The sequence below is a fragment of the Pipistrellus hanaki genome (genome assembly GCF_964339955.1).
Source record: "Pipistrellus hanaki genome assembly, chromosome: 3".
Taxonomy (NCBI): Eukaryota; Metazoa; Chordata; class Mammalia; order Chiroptera; family Vespertilionidae; genus Pipistrellus; species Pipistrellus hanaki.
In genome coordinates, this window is record NC_140505.1 from 185,262,875 (window position 1) to 185,282,374 (window position 19,500).

Below are 19,500 nucleotides of genomic sequence, written 5' to 3' on the forward strand. Positions count from 1 at the left end.
AGGCTCAGGCTGGAAAGCTGGTTAATAAGCAGGAAGAGCTCCGAGGAAGTGGGTAGGGCTGAGGAACCATCCTGGCACACTAGTACCCGTGCAGGGAGGTTGACTCCAGCCACAGGGGACCCTGCAGAAGTGATTGCCACGACCTATGAAGCCCTTGCGGGGAGGGGAGGAGGTAGAAGAGCTGCCTGAAGGTGCCCATGCCCTCTGAAGGCCCCCAATCCCAAGCGGCCTCTGGCTTCCAGGACACTGAAGGCAATGCTGGGCCGGGCCAGCTGCAAGGGGTCCAGCCCCTACCTTTGTGCTCAGGCAGACCCGAGTGTGAAACCCTGTTGCTTGCAGTTGCCTTCTGAATCACCCCACCAGCCCAACTGACACATTCCCCACAGGTGAGCATAGGACTTGGGTGACAGGCTGGCAAAACTCCTCCCACAGACCCTGGAGCTGCATCCCTGGATCAAAGCCTCTGGCAGCTGTGGGTGCGACCCCCAGGGGAGGAGGGCCCCTCTGGCCATGCCAGCAGATGCTGTGTGAACCCTGGCAGCCTGCACTGGGGCCGAGCTGGAGGGCTTCTGCCCTGAGCTCCAGGAACCACACTGGGAGGCGGGGAGGGAGGGAGGGAAGACCAGCAGCGCACACCCAGCTCCAGCCATATTTATTAGAACCTGGAAGCATACCCAGCAGCCTCCCCCTGCTCCTGGAGGTGTGGCCCTGCGGCCCAGGAACTGGCCTCCACAGCAAACAGCCAAGAGGTCCCACCGGGCCAAAGCAAACAAGTCAGAAAGGGTCCTTTTGGCAGGAAGGCGGCTCCTCCCAGGCCTGCGGGTTTCCCGTCAGAGTTTAAATGTTCAAATGCTCCCGCAGGCTTCCAGCTTGCCAGCTCCACTCCACCCTGCCCCTGGCTCCAGCTCCGGGGCTTCCTTGGGTCAGGCTGGCCCCTCTGTGTGGCAGGGTGCCAGGCCCAGCAGTGGCTGCGAGGTCAGAGGAGGAAGCCGAGCCCACGCCTCTCCCACGGCCTCCAGGAGCCTAGCTGCCGAAGTACTCCTGCTGGAACTTCTGGAAGTCCTCCTCCGTGAACACCGTGCCTTCAGCCTTCTTCTGCTTCTTCTTCTTGGCCACGGGCCGGTCACAGGCCTTGCGGCCCCGATTCTGGCGCAGAATCTGGGGATGTGCAGGAGTCAGGACGTGAGGGAGCAGAACCACCTGGCACAGTGGCCAAGTGCTGCCCCCTCCCCTGGTATGCTCTTAGCCCCGTGGTCGGCAAACTGCGGCTCGCAAGCCACGTGCGGCTCTTTGGCCCCTTGAGTGTGGCTCTTCCACAAAATACCACGGCCTGGGCGAGTCTATTTTGAAGAAGTGGCGTTAGAAGGTATAAAAAATTTGACTCTCCAAAGAAATTTCAATCCTCGTACTGTTGATATTTGGCCTGTTGACTAATGAGTTTGCCGACCACTGTCTTAGCCCCTCAGGGGAGACCCCCCACAGCACAGCAATATAGCCAAACTCCACCCCACACTAGGGCTGAGACCCCCAGGAACATCCTCAGCTCTCCCCCCGCTTCCTCCTCATAGCCACCCCGACACACCTGCCTGGTGACGGACTCGGGCACGGTGCTCCTGGCACCGGTCATAAACGCCAGGTTCACGCCAAGGTGGCCTCGCCGCTCTCGCTTCTGGAACTCGGCTGTGGGTGGCAGGCAGGCGGCAGCATTTCAGATGCACTCCCTCTTGTTATCCAGGCCCCTCGTGATGTCTCCCCATTACCCCCCTCCACCCAACAGCCTGGCCAAAGGCCTTGTTGTCCCTTCCCAGCGGGAAGAGAGGTGGTAAAGAGTATTTAGAAGGTGACACATTTCACGGAGAAAAACAGAATAGTAAACAGGAATCAAAGATGGGGGCTCATTCTTTTTTTATTGATTTGAGAGAAAGGGGGAGAGGGATAGGGAGGGAAACACTGATGTGAGAGGCACACATCAATCGCTTGCCTTCCTTACTCACCCCCACTGGGGCCAGGGATTGAACCTGCAACCCAAGTGTGAGCCCTTGACTGAGAATCAAATTAGTGACACTTCAGTCCATGGGCTGGAGCTTTAATCACTGAGCCACACCGGCCAAAGGCTAACATTTTTTTTTAACCCTCACATGAAAAAGCCTCAATGAAATGATGTTTGAGCAAAGACTCAAGGGAGAGCCAAACTGGTTTGGCTCAGTGGACAGAGCGTCAGCCTGCGGACTGAAGGGTTCCGGTCAAGGGCACGTACCTTGGTTGCAGGCACATCCCTAGTAGGGGGTGTGCAAGAGGCAGCTGATCGATGATTCTCTCTCATCGATGTTTCTACCCTGTTTCCTCGAAAATAAGACAGTGTCTTATATTAATTTTTTCTCCCAAAGTTGCGCTAGGTCTTATTTTCAGGGGATGTCTTATCTTTCCATGCGCTAGGTCTTGTTTTCGGAGGATGTCTTATTTTCGGGGAAACACTAACTCTCTATCCTTCTCTCTTCTTCTTTGTAAAAAATCAATAAAATATATTAAAAAAAAAAAAAAAAAAAAAAGACTCAGGGGAGAGTGTGGTACCTACGGGAAGATCATTCTAGAGAGAGGCAACAGGCAGTGTGAAGGCCCTGAAGCAGAAGTGAGAAAAATGGCTGGAAGGGGAGGAGAGGGCAGTAGAAGGGACGGGCCAGGCGGGCCTCATTAGGCACCCTGAGAACTCAGGCCTTCACAAGAAGGTGTAGGGCAGAGAAGACACCATTTTGTAGGATCACTTTTGCTGTTTGAGGAAGGGGGAGTGGAAGGTGAGACACCAGCTCGGAGGCTTTCACAGTAATTCAGGCAAAAGAGGTAGTTCCCAGAAGCGGCAGCCACAGAGGTGTTTTTCAGATTGGCCACTGAGGCTTGTGAGTCCCCTCACTGGTCAATTATGTACCAACCAGAGGCCCGGTGCATAAAATTCGTGCAGGTGTGTGTGTGTGTCCCTCAGCCCAGTCTGCACCCTCTCCAATCTGGGGCATCCCTCTCAAAATCTGGGACTGCTGGCTCCTAACCCCTTGCCTGCCTGGCTGCCTGATTGACACCTAACTGCTCCCCTGCCAGCCTGATCACCTCCAAATGCCCTCCCCTGCAGGCCTGGTCACCCCCAACTGCCCTCCTGCTGGCCTGGTCACCCCCATCTTATGATGACGTGGGGGTGGCCATCTTGTGATGCGAGGGTCAATTGGCATATTACCTCTTTATTATATAGGATTATGGGACAAAGTCTGGGCTGGATGGGGCCACCTGTGTCCTATGCCCTTCACACCAACATCACTGTCGCTCAAATGGGCCTCACTGTTCTGCTTCCACACTTTTGCTCGGGCTGTTTCCTCCCTGGGTTTCATAGTTCTTTGACCAAACACTTGAATAATTTTTATGCAACAGGCCCAGGTTCAGAAACTCTAGGAACTCCCCAAGTCCTGGTACATATCCTCCCTCCCACCATCTGCCCATACCTGCCCCTCCCCAAGTCTGTATCTCCTTAAGTGGCACCACACCCCCCATGATGCTCTGGAAACTGGGCTCCCTTCTCGGTGTCTCCCCCTCCCTCCAGTTCACCACTGAAGCCCATCAGTGCTCCCCCCCCCATCCCTCCCAGCTTCCACCTGCACAGGTCTCTCCTCTCTGCACCCTCACCACTGCCAGGCCACAGCGCCTCTCACTTGAACGGGGTGGGCAAGAGCCGGGCTCTGGAGGCACTGCCTGGCTGCCACCTGCACCATCTCACAGGGCTGCTGTGAGGATTACACGAGTGAGCGTTTGCACAGGGTTTAGCACCCGGCACACTGACTAGGACCTGGTTACACGCTCCATCTCCGACCCTCATTCACTCCATCTCACCGTCACCAGGCTTCTTTCTTCCAAATTGTCAAAGGCAACACACTTCTGACCCTGCACCTGCCATTCTCTCTAGAATACTCTCCCCCGTGGTTCGCTCTAGACTTCCTTCAGATCTGGGCTTACATGTCGCTCCCTCAGAAGTCTGACTTAGTCTTTTATTCCAAGTCCCTCTCAGATCACAAACCTTCAAAGCCTTCCTCACACTTCAGTTGATTTTGAAACTCTCTGATGCCTCTCTGCCCCCGGGGCTGTAGACCATGCGCCCTGGGCCCTTGTGTTTCCCCAGGACCCCGCTCTGCGCATGGCTCACAGGAGGTGCTCTAGGAATGCCTGACACGCGTGTCAAGCCCGGCCTCCAGGTCCCCTTCCTCCAGGTCCCCCTCCTCCAGGTCCCCTTCCTCCAGGTCCCCTTCCTCCAGGTCCCCTTCCTCCAGGTCCCCCTCCTCCAGGTCCCCTTCCTCCAGGTCCCCTTCCTCCAGGTCTCCGGCCTCCAGGTCCCCGCCTCCAGGTCCCCTTCCTCCAGGTCCCCCTCCTCCAGGTCTCCGGCCTCCAGGTCCCCTTCCTCCAGGTCCCCTTCCTCCAGGGCACAGCCCGGCCCCGGGGGCAGCACGCCCGGCCCCTTCCCCACCTTACCCAGCGCCGACTTGGGCACTTTCCCTTTGGCCGAGTTCCGCAGTTTCCCGGCCTGGGCCGCCTTCGCCTTCGCCTTCGCCTTCGCGGCCTGCTTCCCCGGAGCCCCGCTCGGCTGGGCCTGGCCCGGCTTGGCCTGGGGGGCTGGAGGGACAGAGGAACGGCCCCGGGTCGGACAGCGCGCGGGGCTCCCCGCCCACCGGGACAAGGCCGGACAGAATCCCGCACCCTCCGGGTCCCGCCCTCAGCCCCAGCCCCCCGGCCCGCGCCGGGAGTCTCCGGCAGGCTCTCCTCACCCTCGGGCGCCCCCAGGAGTTCCAGGCCTCTGCGCAGCAAGGCCGCCGACATGGCTACGCCTGGCCCCGCCCACACGCCCCACGCTACTTCCGCCCTGGCCCCCCTCGTCGTCCCAGCGGAAATGCGGGGTGAGCGAGCGGAAGTGCTCGCCTTTCTTAGGACGCATGCGTTAGGGTAGGTCAGTTTACTACTGAGAAGGAACAGGGGCGGGGTCGAAGGCGGGGACAACGTGCAGACAGACGCGTTTGTTGTCCAATCCCAGCTACGTATCCCTTTGGGCGCCAGGCCACGCCCCCTTCCGGAAGCCCTTTGCAGCCTAACCAAGTAGATCCAAACTCTGAGGGGGCGGGTTCCAGCGCCGTGTTAGTATTCTCAATTTTTACAAAAAAGGAAACTGTTGAGTTGGATTTTTAAAAATATATTTGAACCAAAGCAACAGATAGCACAGATTGAGTGCGGCATGAGAATTCAGCTGTCTTCCATTAAAGACATATGCAAAAATGCAAAAACAATATTGTTTTCACACTTTTGTTTGGGAAAAAACATTTTCATAAAAATATGTTATTTATGTTAACATGCAATGAGTTTGTTATTTTAAGTGAATTGGTAAATATTTAGTTTTTTTAGTTTTTGTTTCTTTAAAAAAACATTTTATTTATTTTTTTACAGAGAGAAGGGAGAGGGACAGAGAGTTAGAAACATCGATCAGATGATCCCTGCTGAGGATGTGCCCTTGACCGGAATCGAACCTGGGACCCTTCAGTTTGCAGGCCTATGCTCTATCCACTGAGCCAAACCAGTCAGGGCAGTTTTAGTTTCTAATAGGCATATAGCAACAGATATTAACATACTCAAAAGCTCTTTGGGATCCTGAAACTTTTTTATTATTATTAATTTTTACAGAAAGAAAGAGAGAGGGATAGAGAGTTAGAAACATCGATGAGAGAGAATCATTGATCAGCTGCCTCTTGCACACACCCCACTGGGGATGTGCCCGCAACCAAGGTACATGCCCTTGACCGAAATCGAACCCTGGACCTTTCAGTCCACAGGCCAACGCTCTATCCACTGAGCCAAACAGTTTTCGACAGGGATCCTGAAACTTTAAAAAGAGTGTAAAGAGGTTGTCAGGCAAAAAAAAAAAAAAAAAAATGAGAACTTCTGGCCTAGAAATGACTCTTCTTGCAGTGGAAGGGAGCCCTGTCTTCACTACTCAATTGCAGCTCCTAGTCCAGTGCTAGCTGGCATGCAGAAGCACTCAGTAAGTGAATGGCGAGAGGAGGAGCCACTGAGCTCACTGAGCAAACCTGTCCTGAGGGCCTTCTGTATACCTGACACTGAGCACGGGACATGGAAATGACTCAGCGGTCCTTCCTGTCTAACAGCCATCAGCAATGCTAGGAAGGAGAGAAGCACCTAAATAGACGCTAATAATGACAAAACTATGTCAAGATGCTGTTTTACATTTGTTAACTTACTCCCCCTTCCCCATGATTGTGAAGTAGGAGCAACTGTTTCCCCCATTTTACAGATGAGGAAACAGAAGCCAAGGTCACAGGTTGAAATCAAGACAGCCCGGCCTGAGCTTTTGTGCACTGAGTGGGGCCTGCCCAGCCTGAGGGTCACAGGCCTCCAGAGAAGAGGAGCTTTGTGAGAGGGGAGAGTCCCGGGAAGAAGGACCCTGTGGTGAGGTTACATCCCCTGGGCCAGGAGTGGCCCCAGAGGAGCCAAGAGGGGAAGGTGATCTAATTGGCGCCAGACTCCATGCGTTTCCCCTAAGTGCATGCCTGAGCACAGGCGTGTGTGTGTGTGTGTGTGTGTGTGCGCGCACACACACACACACACGTGTCTAGCCCAGTGACTTCTATAATAATAAAAGCATAATATGCTAATTAGACCAGACAGCCGAAAGACAACTCATCAATGTTTCTAACTCTATCCCTCTCTCTTCCTCTCTGTAAAAAAAATAAATTAAAAAATATATTTTTTAAAATAATAATATACAGTGATTCAGCAGTATAGGATTTTGAGAATCAAGTCAACAATTTGAAATATGAGGAAGCAAAAAACGCTCAACCAGAAGAGCAAAAAGGAAAAAGAATCCAAAAATATGAAGAAAGTACTTTCAGCCTGCAGGCCGACACTCTATCCCATGAGCCAAACCGGTTATGGCTCTATACCCAGTAGTTTGCTTTCTTCCATTTCTTTCATTTGTGACATGTTTATTTGTATCCTCATTTTGGCTGCTTCCCTGTGTTTGTTTCTATATATTGGGTAGAGCAGTGTTTCCCAACCTTCTCTCATGATGAGAATCACCTGGTGGAGTTGTTAAAACACAGATTCCTGAATCCCAACTAAGAAGTGCTAAACTAGAATTTTTGGGAACATATAGGTAAAATTGTATACTTAACTAGTGCTCTAACACAGATGTTATATACAGAGCACTAAGTTAGGTATGCAATTTTACCTATATGTTCTCAAAAATTCTAGTTTAGCACTTCTTAGTTGGGATTCAGGAATCTGTGTTTTAACAACTCCACCAGGTGATTCTCATCATGAGAGAAGGTGGGAAACACTGGGGTAGAGCTGCTATGTCTCCTTGAGTTGGTAGAGTGTTCTGTAGGATCCAGTGGCTCAGCTTCCCCAGTCACCTGAGCTGGGAGCTCTAGGTGCATGCCTCTTTGGCTGTGAGCACAGACTTGTTGTAGTTGAGACTTGATTGCTGTTGGCGTCCCTGGGAGGAATTGACCCCCAGGCCAATTGGCTGTGAGAACCAGCTGTGACTATATTGGAGAGCTGCTGTGCAGGAAACACCCCTGCGGACTGGGGCTTTGGTGCTCACTGAGTCTTCCCCTCGAGTGTGTTACTTATGGATGTCTAGAGTTGTAATCTGATATGATCTGACACTGACCACTGGGCACACTGGCTCTTGGGTCTCCAGAGGCGTGGAATGGGCTGTAGGGCACCCCCACAAGGGCTGCTTTTTTTTTTTTTTTAAATATATTTTATTGACTTTTTACAGAGAGGAAGGGAGAGAGCTAGAGAGCTAGAAACGTCGATGAGAGAGAAACATCGACCAGCTGCCTCTTGCACACCCGCTACCGGGGATGTGCCCGCAACCAACGTACATGCCCTTGACCGGAATCGAACCTGGGACCTTTCAGTCCGCAGACTGACGCTCTACCACTGAGCCAAACCGACTTCGGCAAGGGCTGCTTTTTTAATCGCGAGGGAGATCTTCTCTGCAGAGGCCACTCGGAGGAGCAAGGGGGCCCAGCCTCACACCAGAACCCCAGCCCAGAGTCCCAGAGCTTGCTTACTTTACTTACATACTTACTTCCTTACGGGCTGTAAAAACCAGTGCCGATTGGGGCTCAGTGAGAACAGAGGCTGCTATAATATACAGTGATTCAACATGGGGCCACGCAGCAGGAGCTACAGAGAGATCTGCAGATTCCTCCTCTTTGTATTGGGGTTGGAAGTGCCCAGATGAGGCCCAGCTATGAAGCCAGGCAGGCTGGTGCTGGTAGCAGGTCTTGGGCCTTTTATCGATAGGTTTTCGGCTCCCTGACTGAGCTACAGCTCATTTGAGAGATTTTAGCCTGAGCAAAGAAAGGCCATTCAGAAGCAAAAGCTGCTGCATGCAGCTTGGGTGGGGTTGTAAATTGGATGAGGTGGGGTCTTAGGGAATCACCTGGGCTGAGCAAACAGAAATGGCTGCCACTCAGCCCTGCCTCTGGGGAGGTCCCAGCACAGGAACAATGATCCATGCCAGCATCTGTGTCTGGGAGCAGGCCACCTCTGAGTTCCTGCCCCGGTGCCCGACAGTCCAGTTCCTCCTTGTATGTGTCTGTGTTCCCAAGACCTGCCCTGGTGCTGGACCTCAGAGGAAGTGGGACCTTGTAAGTTCAGTTTTCGGTGCTGGCCTTTTAAAAGGAACAGCTGAATCTCTAGCAGCTCTGTTCTCATGATCCCCAATCGGCACTGGTCTTTACAGCCCATAGTATGTAAGTACCGTATTTTCCAGCGTATAAGACGACCCCCTAATTTTACAGTTAAAACATAGGTTTAGGCCTATATTCACTGTATAAGACTACCCCCCCACTTCCGAGGCAACACCAGTTCTTTTTTTAATAGACCGCCTCTCTGACTCTGGCCAATCTGAGCAGGCTTTTTACTAGAACATAGTATAGCTTCAGGTACAGAACATGTATAATTTGCATGCATAAAAAGCCTGCTTGGATTGGCTGAGTTAGAGAGGCGGTCTATTAAAAAAAAGAACTGGTGTTGCCTCGGAAGTGGGGGGTAGTCTTATACAGCGAATATAGGCCTAAACCTATGTTTTAACTGTAAAATTAGGGGGTCGTCTTATACGTCGGAAAATACGGTAAGTAAGCTCTGGGACTCTGGGCTGGGGGGTCTGGTATGGGGCTGGGCCCTCTGCAGAGAAGATCTCCCTCCCAATTAAAAAAGCAGCCCGTGTGGGTGCCCTATCAGCCCGTCCCACGCCTCTGCACCTCCTACCAGTTTCAGTGCTTCCTCCTTCACTTCCATTTTGCCAGCTTTCCAGTGGTTCTGGATGATGGTTGTTCTGTATTTTAGTTGTAATTTTGATGTGGTTGTGGGAGGCAGGGAGTACAAGCGTTTACCTATGCCTGCCAACTTAGTTGTCTCCTAAATCTTTATTGTTGAAAATATTACATATGTCTCCCTTTTCCCTCATCTCCCACCCCCCCCCCCCCCCCCCCCCCAGCCAGCAACCCTCTCCCACCCCCAGCCCTTCAGCATCCTATTGTCTGGGTCCATGGGTTATGCTTATATGCACACAAGTTCTTTGGTTGATTATCTTCCACCCACACACCCTCCCCGCCTTCCCTCAGAGATTCCGTTCCATGTCTCTGGATCCACTCTCTTCATTTTGTTACTTAGATGCCACAAATGAGTGAGATCATGTGAAATTGTCTTTCTCCGACTGACTTATTTCACTTAACATGATGCTCTCCAGGTTCCTCCATGCTGTCTCAAAGGGTAAGATTCTTCTTTCTTACTGCTGCGCAGCTTTTTTATCCGCTCATCTACTGGTGGGCACTTGGGCTGTTTCCAGATCTTAGCTCTTGTAAGTTGTGCTATGAACATAGGGGTGCAGATATCCTTTCTGATTGGTGTTTCTGATTTCTTGGGATATATTCCTAGGGGTGGGATCACTGGGCCAAATGGCAGTTCCATATTTAATTTTTGAGGAAACTCCATACTGTTCTCCACAGTGGCTGCACCAGTCTGCATTCCCACCAGCAGTGCATGAGGGTTCCCCTTTTAAAAAAAAAAAAAAAAAAAAAAAAAAAAAAAAAAATATATATATATATATATATATATATATATATATATATATATATATATTATTGATTTTTTACAGAGAGGAGGAGAGAGGATAGAGAACTAGAAACGCTGATGAGAGAGAAACATTGACCAGCTGCCTCTTGCACATCCCCTACTGGGGATGTGCCCGTAACCAATGTACATGCCCTTGACTGGAATTGAACCTGGGACCTTTTAGTCCGCAGACCAAAGCTCTACCACTGAGCCAAACCAGTTTCGGCCAGGGTTCCCTTTTTACCACATCCTCGCCAGCACTTGTCATTTGTTGATGGTAGCCATTCTGACAGGTGTGAGGTGATGCCTCATTGTCATTTTAATTTGTATTTCTCTGATGATCAGTGACTTTGAGCATTTTTTCATATGTCTCTTGGCCATCTTATGTCCACTTTGGAAAATTATTTAGGTCCTTTGTCCATTTTTTAATTGGCTTGTTTGTCTTTTGTAAAGTTGTATAATATATATATATATATATATTCCTTATATATCAGATACATCTGATAACCCTTTATCAGATGTATCATTACCAACTACGTTCTCCCTTACAGTGGGCTCCCTTTTTGTTTTGTTGATGGTTTCTTTTGTTGTGCAGAAGTTTTTTATTTTGGTTTATTCTCTCCTTCGTTTCCTTTGCCCTAGACCAGTGGTCAGCAAACTCATTAGTCCACAGAGTCAAATATCAACAGGAGAATGATTGAAATTTCTTTGGAGAGCCAAATCTTTTAAACTTAAACTTCTTCTAACGCCACTTCTTCAAAACAGACTCGCCTAGGCCGTGGTATTTTGTGGAAGAGCCACACTGAAGGGGCCAAAGAGCCGCATGTGGCTCAAGAGCCGCAGTTTGCTGACCACTGCCTAGGAGATGTATCATAAACATATTGCTATGAGACATGTCTGAGATTTTGCTGCCTATGGTTTCTTCTAGGATTTTTATGATTTCATGACTTACATTTAAGGCAGGGAGTACAAGCGTTTACCTATGCCTGCCAACTTAGTTGTCTCCTAAATCTTTATTGTTGAAAATATTACATATGTCTCCCTTTTCCCTCATCCCCCCCCCACCCCAGCCAGCACCCCTCTCCCACCCCCAGCCCTTCAGCATCCTATTGTCTGGGTCCATTTGGAGTTTATTCTTTTGGAGTTTATCCAAAAGATCCCACCCCTTTTATCCATTTGGAGTTTATTCTTTTTAAAAAATATATTTTATTGATTTTTTTACAGAGAGCAAGAGAGAGGGACAGAGAGTTAGAAACATTGATAAGAGAGAATCATCGATCAGTTGCCTCCTGCACACCTCCTACTGGGGATGTGCCTGCAACCAAGGTACATGCCTTTGACCAGAATCAAACCTGGGACCTTTCAGTCCACAGGCCGATGCTCTATCCAGACACGCTCCCTTTTCCTGCTTCTCAAACCACCAGATTGTTTTCCTGTTTCTCATGCTCCTTGCTTATTGTGCTTCCCCATCGCGCCCCACCGCAGGGCAGGGGTCTTCATTTTGAGCATCGTGGTATCTCCAGCGCCTGGAACAGTGCTGGGCATGCATAAGTGCTTCATAGTGCACGAATGAGACAGACGAAGGCTGGGTTTGGGGCGTCTGAGGTCTGCAGGTAGAGATGTCCATGTACTCATGGGATGCGTGAGTCAGCTTCCGACCTAGGATATCAGCCACAGTGTCCGGGCTGGAGGAATTCTTTGCATCCAATTGTTCCAGCGACGGTGTGTGTGTGTGTGTGTGTGTGTGTGTGGGGGGGGGGGGGGGGGGTGGGTGCCTGGGGCCCCCCAATCCTGAAGCATCCCCGTCTCAGCCGGACTCGTGGGCCCAGGCGGTCTCTGCGGCCACTAGATGGCGCCGCAGGATAGCTTTCTCGCGCCCCAGACGGGTTGTGTCTCAGTCCTGGTTGGGGTGTCCAGGACCCTGTTGGGGTGTCCAGATAGGAGTGTGGGACTGGGACACCCCTAGTCTCAACAGGCTCTTTGCAGCCATCCCCGTTGTGCTTGCCCCGCTGCCGGGGGAGCGGGTGGAAGGGGAGGTAGAGTGTCGGGCTGGGCTGCTCAGGAGAGAGGCCTCCTGGGACGGGGTACGATGGGCAGCTGGGGTGGCTGCAGGGGGCGATGGGGCCCTCGGCAATCCCTCACAGATGCCTCAGTTTCCCCCTCTGTGTAATGGGCTCAGCTTCCTACCATTCATGCCCCGGAGCACCTCGAAGAGAGGGAGTCAGAGCCAGCGACTGTGTGCGGGTCTTACAGACATGCCCACCCCTCTCTGCACAAGAACCAGAGCCGCGGCCCTGACTCCTGAGGGGAGGGCTCAGGAAAGCAGCCCCTCCTGCTCTGCCCGTGTCCCTGGCAGAGGGGGCATCTCGGGACTTCACAGGGGTTCCTGTCCTGGCTGTGTTCGCCGAGGGCGGCTTCGCTGCTCATCCGTGGGGGAAGCCCTGGACCCCTGCCTCCAGGGCCCCCCATTGCCTCCCAGGTTCCCCCACCTCCCAGAGGCTCCCCTCTTCCTGACACCCCCTCCCCCCGCCACCCAGGCCCCCGCAGTGCCTGCTCACCGGGGCCTCCACATAGAGAAGACGCGCGGTGAGCCTGCTGCCTTCCTAGGCCTGCTGCCCACATGCCCCGGCCTTCCGGGAACCAGCCCAACCGCACCCACGCTCAGGGGGACCCGAGGCTCCCAGGGAGGCGGGCCTCCTGCAGCTTGAAAAGCGTTTTCAAGAGCAGATCAAGCTGGCTGGTTGCAGGCTCATCCCCAGGGGGTGGCATGCAGCAGGCAGCCAATCAATGGTACTTTCTCATCATTGATCCCTCTCCCTTCCTCTCCCTGAAATCACACACACACACACACACACACACACACACACACACACACACTAAAAAAAGAAAAAAGAGTAGCGTCAATCCCAGAACCCAGGTCTCTGAGCCCTGAGCAGGAGTGTGAGGAGCATGTGTATGAGCGTGCTTGTATGTATTTGTGTGTGTGAGTGCGATCTTTTTGCTGGTCTCTATGGGGGCACCTGGGATCTTACAACTTGCCTTTGCTTTTCTCTCCGCCTTTCTTCCTTCTCTGTATGTCCTTGGTCGCCTTGTCTTTATCTCTGACTCTTGCCTCTCGGGTGTCTGTCCTCTCCTTTCTCTGTCTGAGTCCCCTCTCTCTCTCCGTCTTTGCTCAGCCACCCCTGCCCCCAAACGCCTGGCTTCTTTCCACCTTCAACTGAAAACCCAAATGGAGTTTCCAGTTGCCTCTGTGGAGAGGTGGATTCCAGTCTCCATGTCCGCGCCCCCTTCTCTCCCCACCTTGCTCTGCATTACTGCCGAGTGCACCCCTGTCTCCCTCTCTCCTCCTCCTCTGCCATCAGCGGCTCGGAAGTGCCGTTACAGAGAGAAGATCCATTTCTGCGCGGCCTGGTTCTCAGTTTTCGGGGCTGCGGGCTCCCTTTGGCCTCGGGTCTGGTCTCATTCGTCCCTCTCAGGGTCTCTCTGGCTCTGGCTCAGTCTTGGGCTTTCCTGCGTGTGTCTCATGTCTCATCTCCTCCTGGCCACGCCCCTCCTCGGTGTCTCGGCTCAGTGTCCGTCTGGGTGGGAGATGCTGGCAGCGGGGCAGGGCCGTGGGCAGGGGGACCTCAGGGTTGGCAGACTGTGTTCCCCGAGCCGCGTGTCCAAAAGCCAGCGGCATTTCCCCTGGGCTTTGAGCACTATTGTCCCGCCCTCTTCCCAGGGCTGAGGGGGTGGGGCCCTGCGGTCTGGGGGGAGCATGGATTCTAGAGCCCGCCCGTGCAGGTGGACAGCCTGGCTTTTCCACCCCCTGGCTGTGCGGCCTTGGGTAAGTCACATACCCTCTTGTGCCTAGGTTCTCGAGTCTGTGAGTTGCATTAAAAAAAAAAAAAGTATTTTATTGATTTTTTACAGAGAGGAAGAGAAAGGGATAGAGAGTTAGAAACGTCGATAAGAGAGAAACATCGATCAGCTGCCTCCTGCACACCCCCTACTGGGGATGTGCCCACAACCAGAGTACATGCCCTTGACCAGAATCGAACCCGGGAACTTTCAGTCTCTGGGCCGATGCTCTATCCACTGAGCCAAACCGGTTTTGGCTGTGAGTTGCATTTAATAATTGTCCTCCCTTGTAAGGTTGCTGTGAGGACTGAGTGCAAAGCACTTGCGCTAGCCCCGGGCACAGAGAGGGTGTTGTATGTTTGTAAAAAGTGACAGCCACCTGGGCTGGCAGTGCGCCTGACTCATGCCCACTCGTGCCCACAGGAAGGCTCAAGAGCGTGGCGTCAGCAGGTCTGTGTTCAAATGCGTCCGTGTGACCTGGGGAGGTCATGTTCCCTCTCTGAGCTTCCTGGGGGCTGGGTGGGAGCTGGCAGTGCCACCCTTACAGGTCTGCTGCCAGGCGCTCGAAGAGGCTGCACAGAGGGTGCTCAGCAGCAGGGCCTGCCTCGTAGTCATGTATTCACTCAACATACATCTGCTGAGCGTGCTCCCTGCAGGGAGGTAGACTCGGGGTAAACATAGGGCTGCTTGTGTGCCTGGCGGTGCGCACACATTCACGCCACCCTCTCCACAAGCGTGGGCCTTTGCTCCCTTCGAGGGCTGGTCTGGGACCCCAGGGTTTGCAGGCTTCACGGTGGCACCCAGGGACTGTGGTCCCCTCTGACAGAGGTCCAGGAGGAGACAGAGTGGCCTCTTTTCAATGATTTGAGGATGAAAAGATAAAATGATTGGCATGACTGACTTAAGAAGTCATTAAAGACCTGGCTTGTGTGGCTCAGTTGGTTGAGTGCCCACAGAAAGGTTGCTGGTTTGATTTAGGTCAGGTCACATGCCCAGGTATCTGGCTCCATCCTGGAGGAGGCAGCCAATCCATCGATGTCTTGCTTTCACATGGATGTTTCTCTCTCCTCCTCTCCCTTCCCTTCTCTCTAAAAACCAATTAGAAAATCTTTAAAAAAGACACGGGAAGCCCTAACTGAAGGGTCCCAGGTTCGATTCCTATCAAGGGCATGTACCTTGGTTGCAGGCACATCCCCAGTAGGGGGTGTGCAAGAGGGAGCTGATCAATGTTTCTCTCTCATCAATGTTTCTAACTCTATCCCTCTCTCTTCCTCTCTGTAAAAAAATCAAAAAAATATATTAAAAAAAAAAAAAAAAGACACAGGAAGAAGCTACTGGAAATTCTCCATGGAGATCTGGGGTCAGACTGTGACTCTGGTTGTGGGTTATAGGTGGGACCTTCTTAATGGTTCCACCCTGACCAGCCACAGACACAGCCTAGGGTCCTGCCTGGGCAGTGGGGACAGTGTGGTGGTAGAAAAAGTGTCAGGTCGGGAGGTGGAGGGGGGTTCTGGCTTCTTAGGGCCGTGGTCAGCAAACCGCGGCTCGTGAGCCCCATGAGGCTCTTTGGCCCCTTGAGTGTGGCTCTTCCACAGAATACCGAGTCTATCTTGAAGAAGTGGCATTGGAAGAAGTTTAAGTTTAAAAAATGTGGCTCTCCAAAGAAATGTCAATCGTTGTCCTGTTGATATTTGGCTCTGTGGACTCATGAGTTTGCTGACCACTGCCCTAGGGGATGGCATGGGTTCTGCCCTTTTTAGCCTCAGCCTTTTAATTCTAATTACATCTCCATTAAAACACAAAGTTCCAATAAACACCCGCAATGTAGGCCATGTTGTCATGGCAACTAAAGCCTGGGAGTGGGGAGAGGGGAGCCATCTCCCTCCCCTCCTCCTTCCTGACCAAACAGAGGCTGCCTGTTCGCTCCCTCCCTCTCTCAGAACTCCGAGCACCTCCCCCACCGCGTGGGGGTCCCCTGCCCTGAGGCGGGGTCTGCAGGGGAAGGGAGCCGGGTAAGCTTGAAAAGGTCACTTTCCTTTCTTGGCCTCAGTTTCCCCCTCTGTGAGTCAGGGGTAACAGTACAGGCCTCTCCTGCAGGGTCCCCCTGCGGATCCAGTGAATTAGGATATCGGGCGTTAGGGAAGGGGGTCTGCCCTCCAAATGCAGTCCCAGGCGTTTGGTGACGCCAAGGCCTGGCCCCCTGCCATGTGGCGCCAAGGTGCCCAATGCCCTGGCGTCCAGCCTCTGCTCCATCCGGGAGGAGGAGCCGGGAGATGGCGAGGGAGTGACCTTGCAGTCCTGTGCAGGCTCCGATCTTCCCTCTGAGGCTTCCCTTACACTCATCCTGTAGCCACTTGACTTGCTGCTGTCCTTCCCTTGCAGGCAGGTGGGATGGGGGGGTGAGGGGGTGGGGTTATGGGTGTCTAAGAAAGGAGGGGGATTGCCCTCAGTGAATCTGAACACTGGGAGCTTAAAGAGAAGGGAGTCGGGAGGGGAAAAGAGAACGGGCCGAAGAAGCAGGAAGGGGTGACTCTATGGAGGAAGTTTTGTGTGTGTGTGCTTTTTTTTTAAAGTTTTAAAAAATATATTTTATTAAAAAATATATAGATTTTATTGATTTTCTTACAGAGAGGAAGGAAGAGGGATAGAGAGAGAAACATCGACCAGCTGCCTCCTGCACACCCCCTTCCGGGGATGTGACCGCAACCAAGGTACATGCCCTTGACCGGAATCGAACCTGGGACCTTTCAATCTGCAGGCCGATGCTATATCCACTGAGCCACACCGGTTTCGGCTGGAGGAAGTTTTGTCTGTGCTTCTAGGAAGCTCAGATGGAATAGTATTATTATTACCGTGTTACAGGAAAACGTGTCATTTATCATATTATTGTATTACATTGCTATCTTATTCAACTGTACTACGTCAATATTCATTTCAACTTTCTAGTATATCTGTGGGTTGCACATAATAATTGTCTAGTACAGCTAGCTCACTCCTCTTCCCTAAATGATTTCTGATCGCTTACTTCACTTTTTAGGAAATCCTCTTTCGTTATGGCTGAGAGCATAAATGATAAATGAACAATGAGGATGGACCGTCCATTGCTTATCTTCCAGCTTCCACTCGGCTGGGTGATGTGGCCTCTGGCGCAGAGCCTGCAGGAGGGGAGGGTGAGGTGGGGAGGGAGTGATGGCATTTTGTCTGATGATGGATCTTGAGTTCTTAATGCTAAGCTGGTGAGACTGCCTCTCAGCAAGAGCAAGGGCGGGGCTGAGGGCTGCGTTTGGAGCGGGCTGTTCTCACACCAGAGGGGGCTCGGGTCCCAGAAGAGGATCTCATGACCTCCCTCACCCATCGGGAGAGAACAGAGCTTGGTGTTTGCACTTTCTTGGCAATTAGGTGGGGCTGGGAATTGAGCTCTGAGTCTGGCCTGGCTCTTGAAAGCAGCCCTTGCAATCTCCAGCTCATTTTCCTTGCTACCGTGACCTTGGTACCAGGGATGGCAGGGGGACTGCCCATTAGGACTGACACAAGTGAGCAATAACCTACTGTGGTGTCAAAGCTCTGAGAGTTCTGAGTTCTGTTTGTTACCGCAGCATAACCTATCACATCCTGACTAATACATCTCCCAGTTCCCCTTCTGACAGTCCCCAACCCCCAACCCACCAGGATGTCAGGCTGGGGCTCTGGGATGACCTGTGTCATGCGAGGGGCAGAATCAGAGGAAGACGAAGGAGGAGCAGGCTTTGCTATGTTTTCAGGGCCTTGAGTCTGCTCAGTTGTGAGAACCCCAGCCCCCTGGAGGCTCAGGCTTCAAGAGTGCGGCTGCTCCCCTGGCCGGTGTGGCTCAGTGGTCGAGTGTCAACTCAGGAACTAAGAGGTCACAGTGCAAGTCAGGGCACATGCCGGGGTTTCGGGCTTGATCCCCAGTAGGGGGCATGCAGGAGGCAGCCAATCAATGATGTTTCTCTTTCATGGACATTTCTATCTCTTTATCCCTCTCCCTTTCTCTGTCTCTAAAAATCAATTAAAAAAAAAAAAAAGAAAAAAAAGAAAAAAAAAAGAATGCAGAGGCTCAAGAAGCAGGGGCCTCTGCCCCTCCAGGAGCTGCGGCTGGAGGCCGTGGGGTGTGTTGAGCTTTTGACCTGGCCCCTGGCGCTCCCTCCACCACAGAGGAGGAAACGGAGGCTCCTGAGATGGCTGGGAGGGAGGCCTGGAGAGGAACAGGGTCTGAGACCTGTCCTTGTCGGCTCCTTTGGGGCCTCCGCTGCCAGCCTGGGCAAAGAAGGATAAAATGTCTGAATCTCTTCACTCCAAACAGGTGGAGCTGAGGTGCAGGGGACAGGTCTCTGGGCCCAGAGCTCCTAAAGGTTTATCCCGAGAGGCTGTGTCTGGGCGAGGAGCCCAGGACAGGAGTCAGGGTGTGGCCAGAGGGGATCGCAGGGTCTCCAAGTGGAAAGCAGAGTTAGGAACTGCACCCACAGTTCCACCCAGGACCCCCAAGAGGGCTGGCTCACTCCATCCCACCCCAGCGGGTCTGACCCCGCCCGCACTCCCCGGTCCTACGCTGTGCCTGGCCCTGTGCTGGGCTTTGCAGAGAGACACAGGGCAGAACCATCTCTGCGCACCGCCATGACGAGATGGGGGGGTGGGGAGAGGACAGCCAGCCAGCGGTGGGTGCCCCAAATCAGGTCGGAAGGGGAGCAGAGCGGATACTGATGGAGGCCTCTGACCCTGGGGGAGGGCTATGTATTTGTGGAGCCCAACGCAAAATGAAAATGCAGGGCCCCTTGTTTAAAAAATTATTACCATCACGAGAGCAGAGCATAAAGCAAGCACGGTGCCCTCGGAGTGGGGGCGGGGTGGAGCCAGGAGAGCCCCGTGTGACTGTCGCCAGGGCACGGGAGGGTCCTCAGCCTGGGCACTTCCCAAGCCACCCACCACCGCCCAGTTAACACAGTGGCTTCTAGCTCCGACTGGAGCCAGATGGCCTGATGCAGCCCCGGCTGGGACCAGGGCCAGAGCCTCTGCCCGTGCCTCAGTTTCCCCATTTGCAAAATAAAAAGAAAAATAGCACTCCCTGTCCTTTGAGCCTCAGTTTCTTCTTTTGCAAGGCGCAGATGGAAATACCGTGAGGTTAGAGTTCAGTGGGATAAAGTGCTCGACACGAGAAGACCCTCCAGACATGATCACATGCTCATGATGCTCCCGAGCCCGACTCTGGCTGCGTGGGTGAGGCGGGCCTGGGAACCCCAGCAGGGCTTCCCTCTGCCCCCTGCTTCCTCCCCCAGCTGCCTCCTCACCCCCCGCCCAGCACCGCCGTCTCAGAGCCAGCGCTGATGGAGGGACAGCAGAGGGCACCCTCAGTCCCAGGGGACAGTGCGACCTGCTCTCCTCCCTCCCCGAAGCAGGGAAGAATGCCCCCTCCCTCCTGGGGCCGGTGCAGCAGTTCCTCAGACTCCAGCTCAGAGCTCCGGGGAGAGCCGGATTAAT

General features: G+C 53.0%; 1 protein-coding gene across 1 annotated transcript; it reads right to left on the minus strand.

The window, feature by feature from the left end:
- Positions 1-636: 636 nt before the first annotated feature.
- Positions 637-4,919, minus strand: RPS19BP1 (ribosomal protein S19 binding protein 1). The gene is made up of 4 exons (XM_084879280.1): positions 4,797-4,919; positions 4,504-4,644; positions 1,583-1,680; positions 637-1,158 (listed from the first exon to the last, which is right to left on the minus strand). Exons 1-4 carry the CDS (start codon positions 4,846-4,848, stop codon positions 1,024-1,026), a joined length of 426 nt encoding a protein of 141 aa, XP_084735406.1. The 5' UTR covers positions 4,849-4,919; the 3' UTR covers positions 637-1,023.
- Between the last annotated feature and the right edge of the window lie 14,581 nt (positions 4,920-19,500).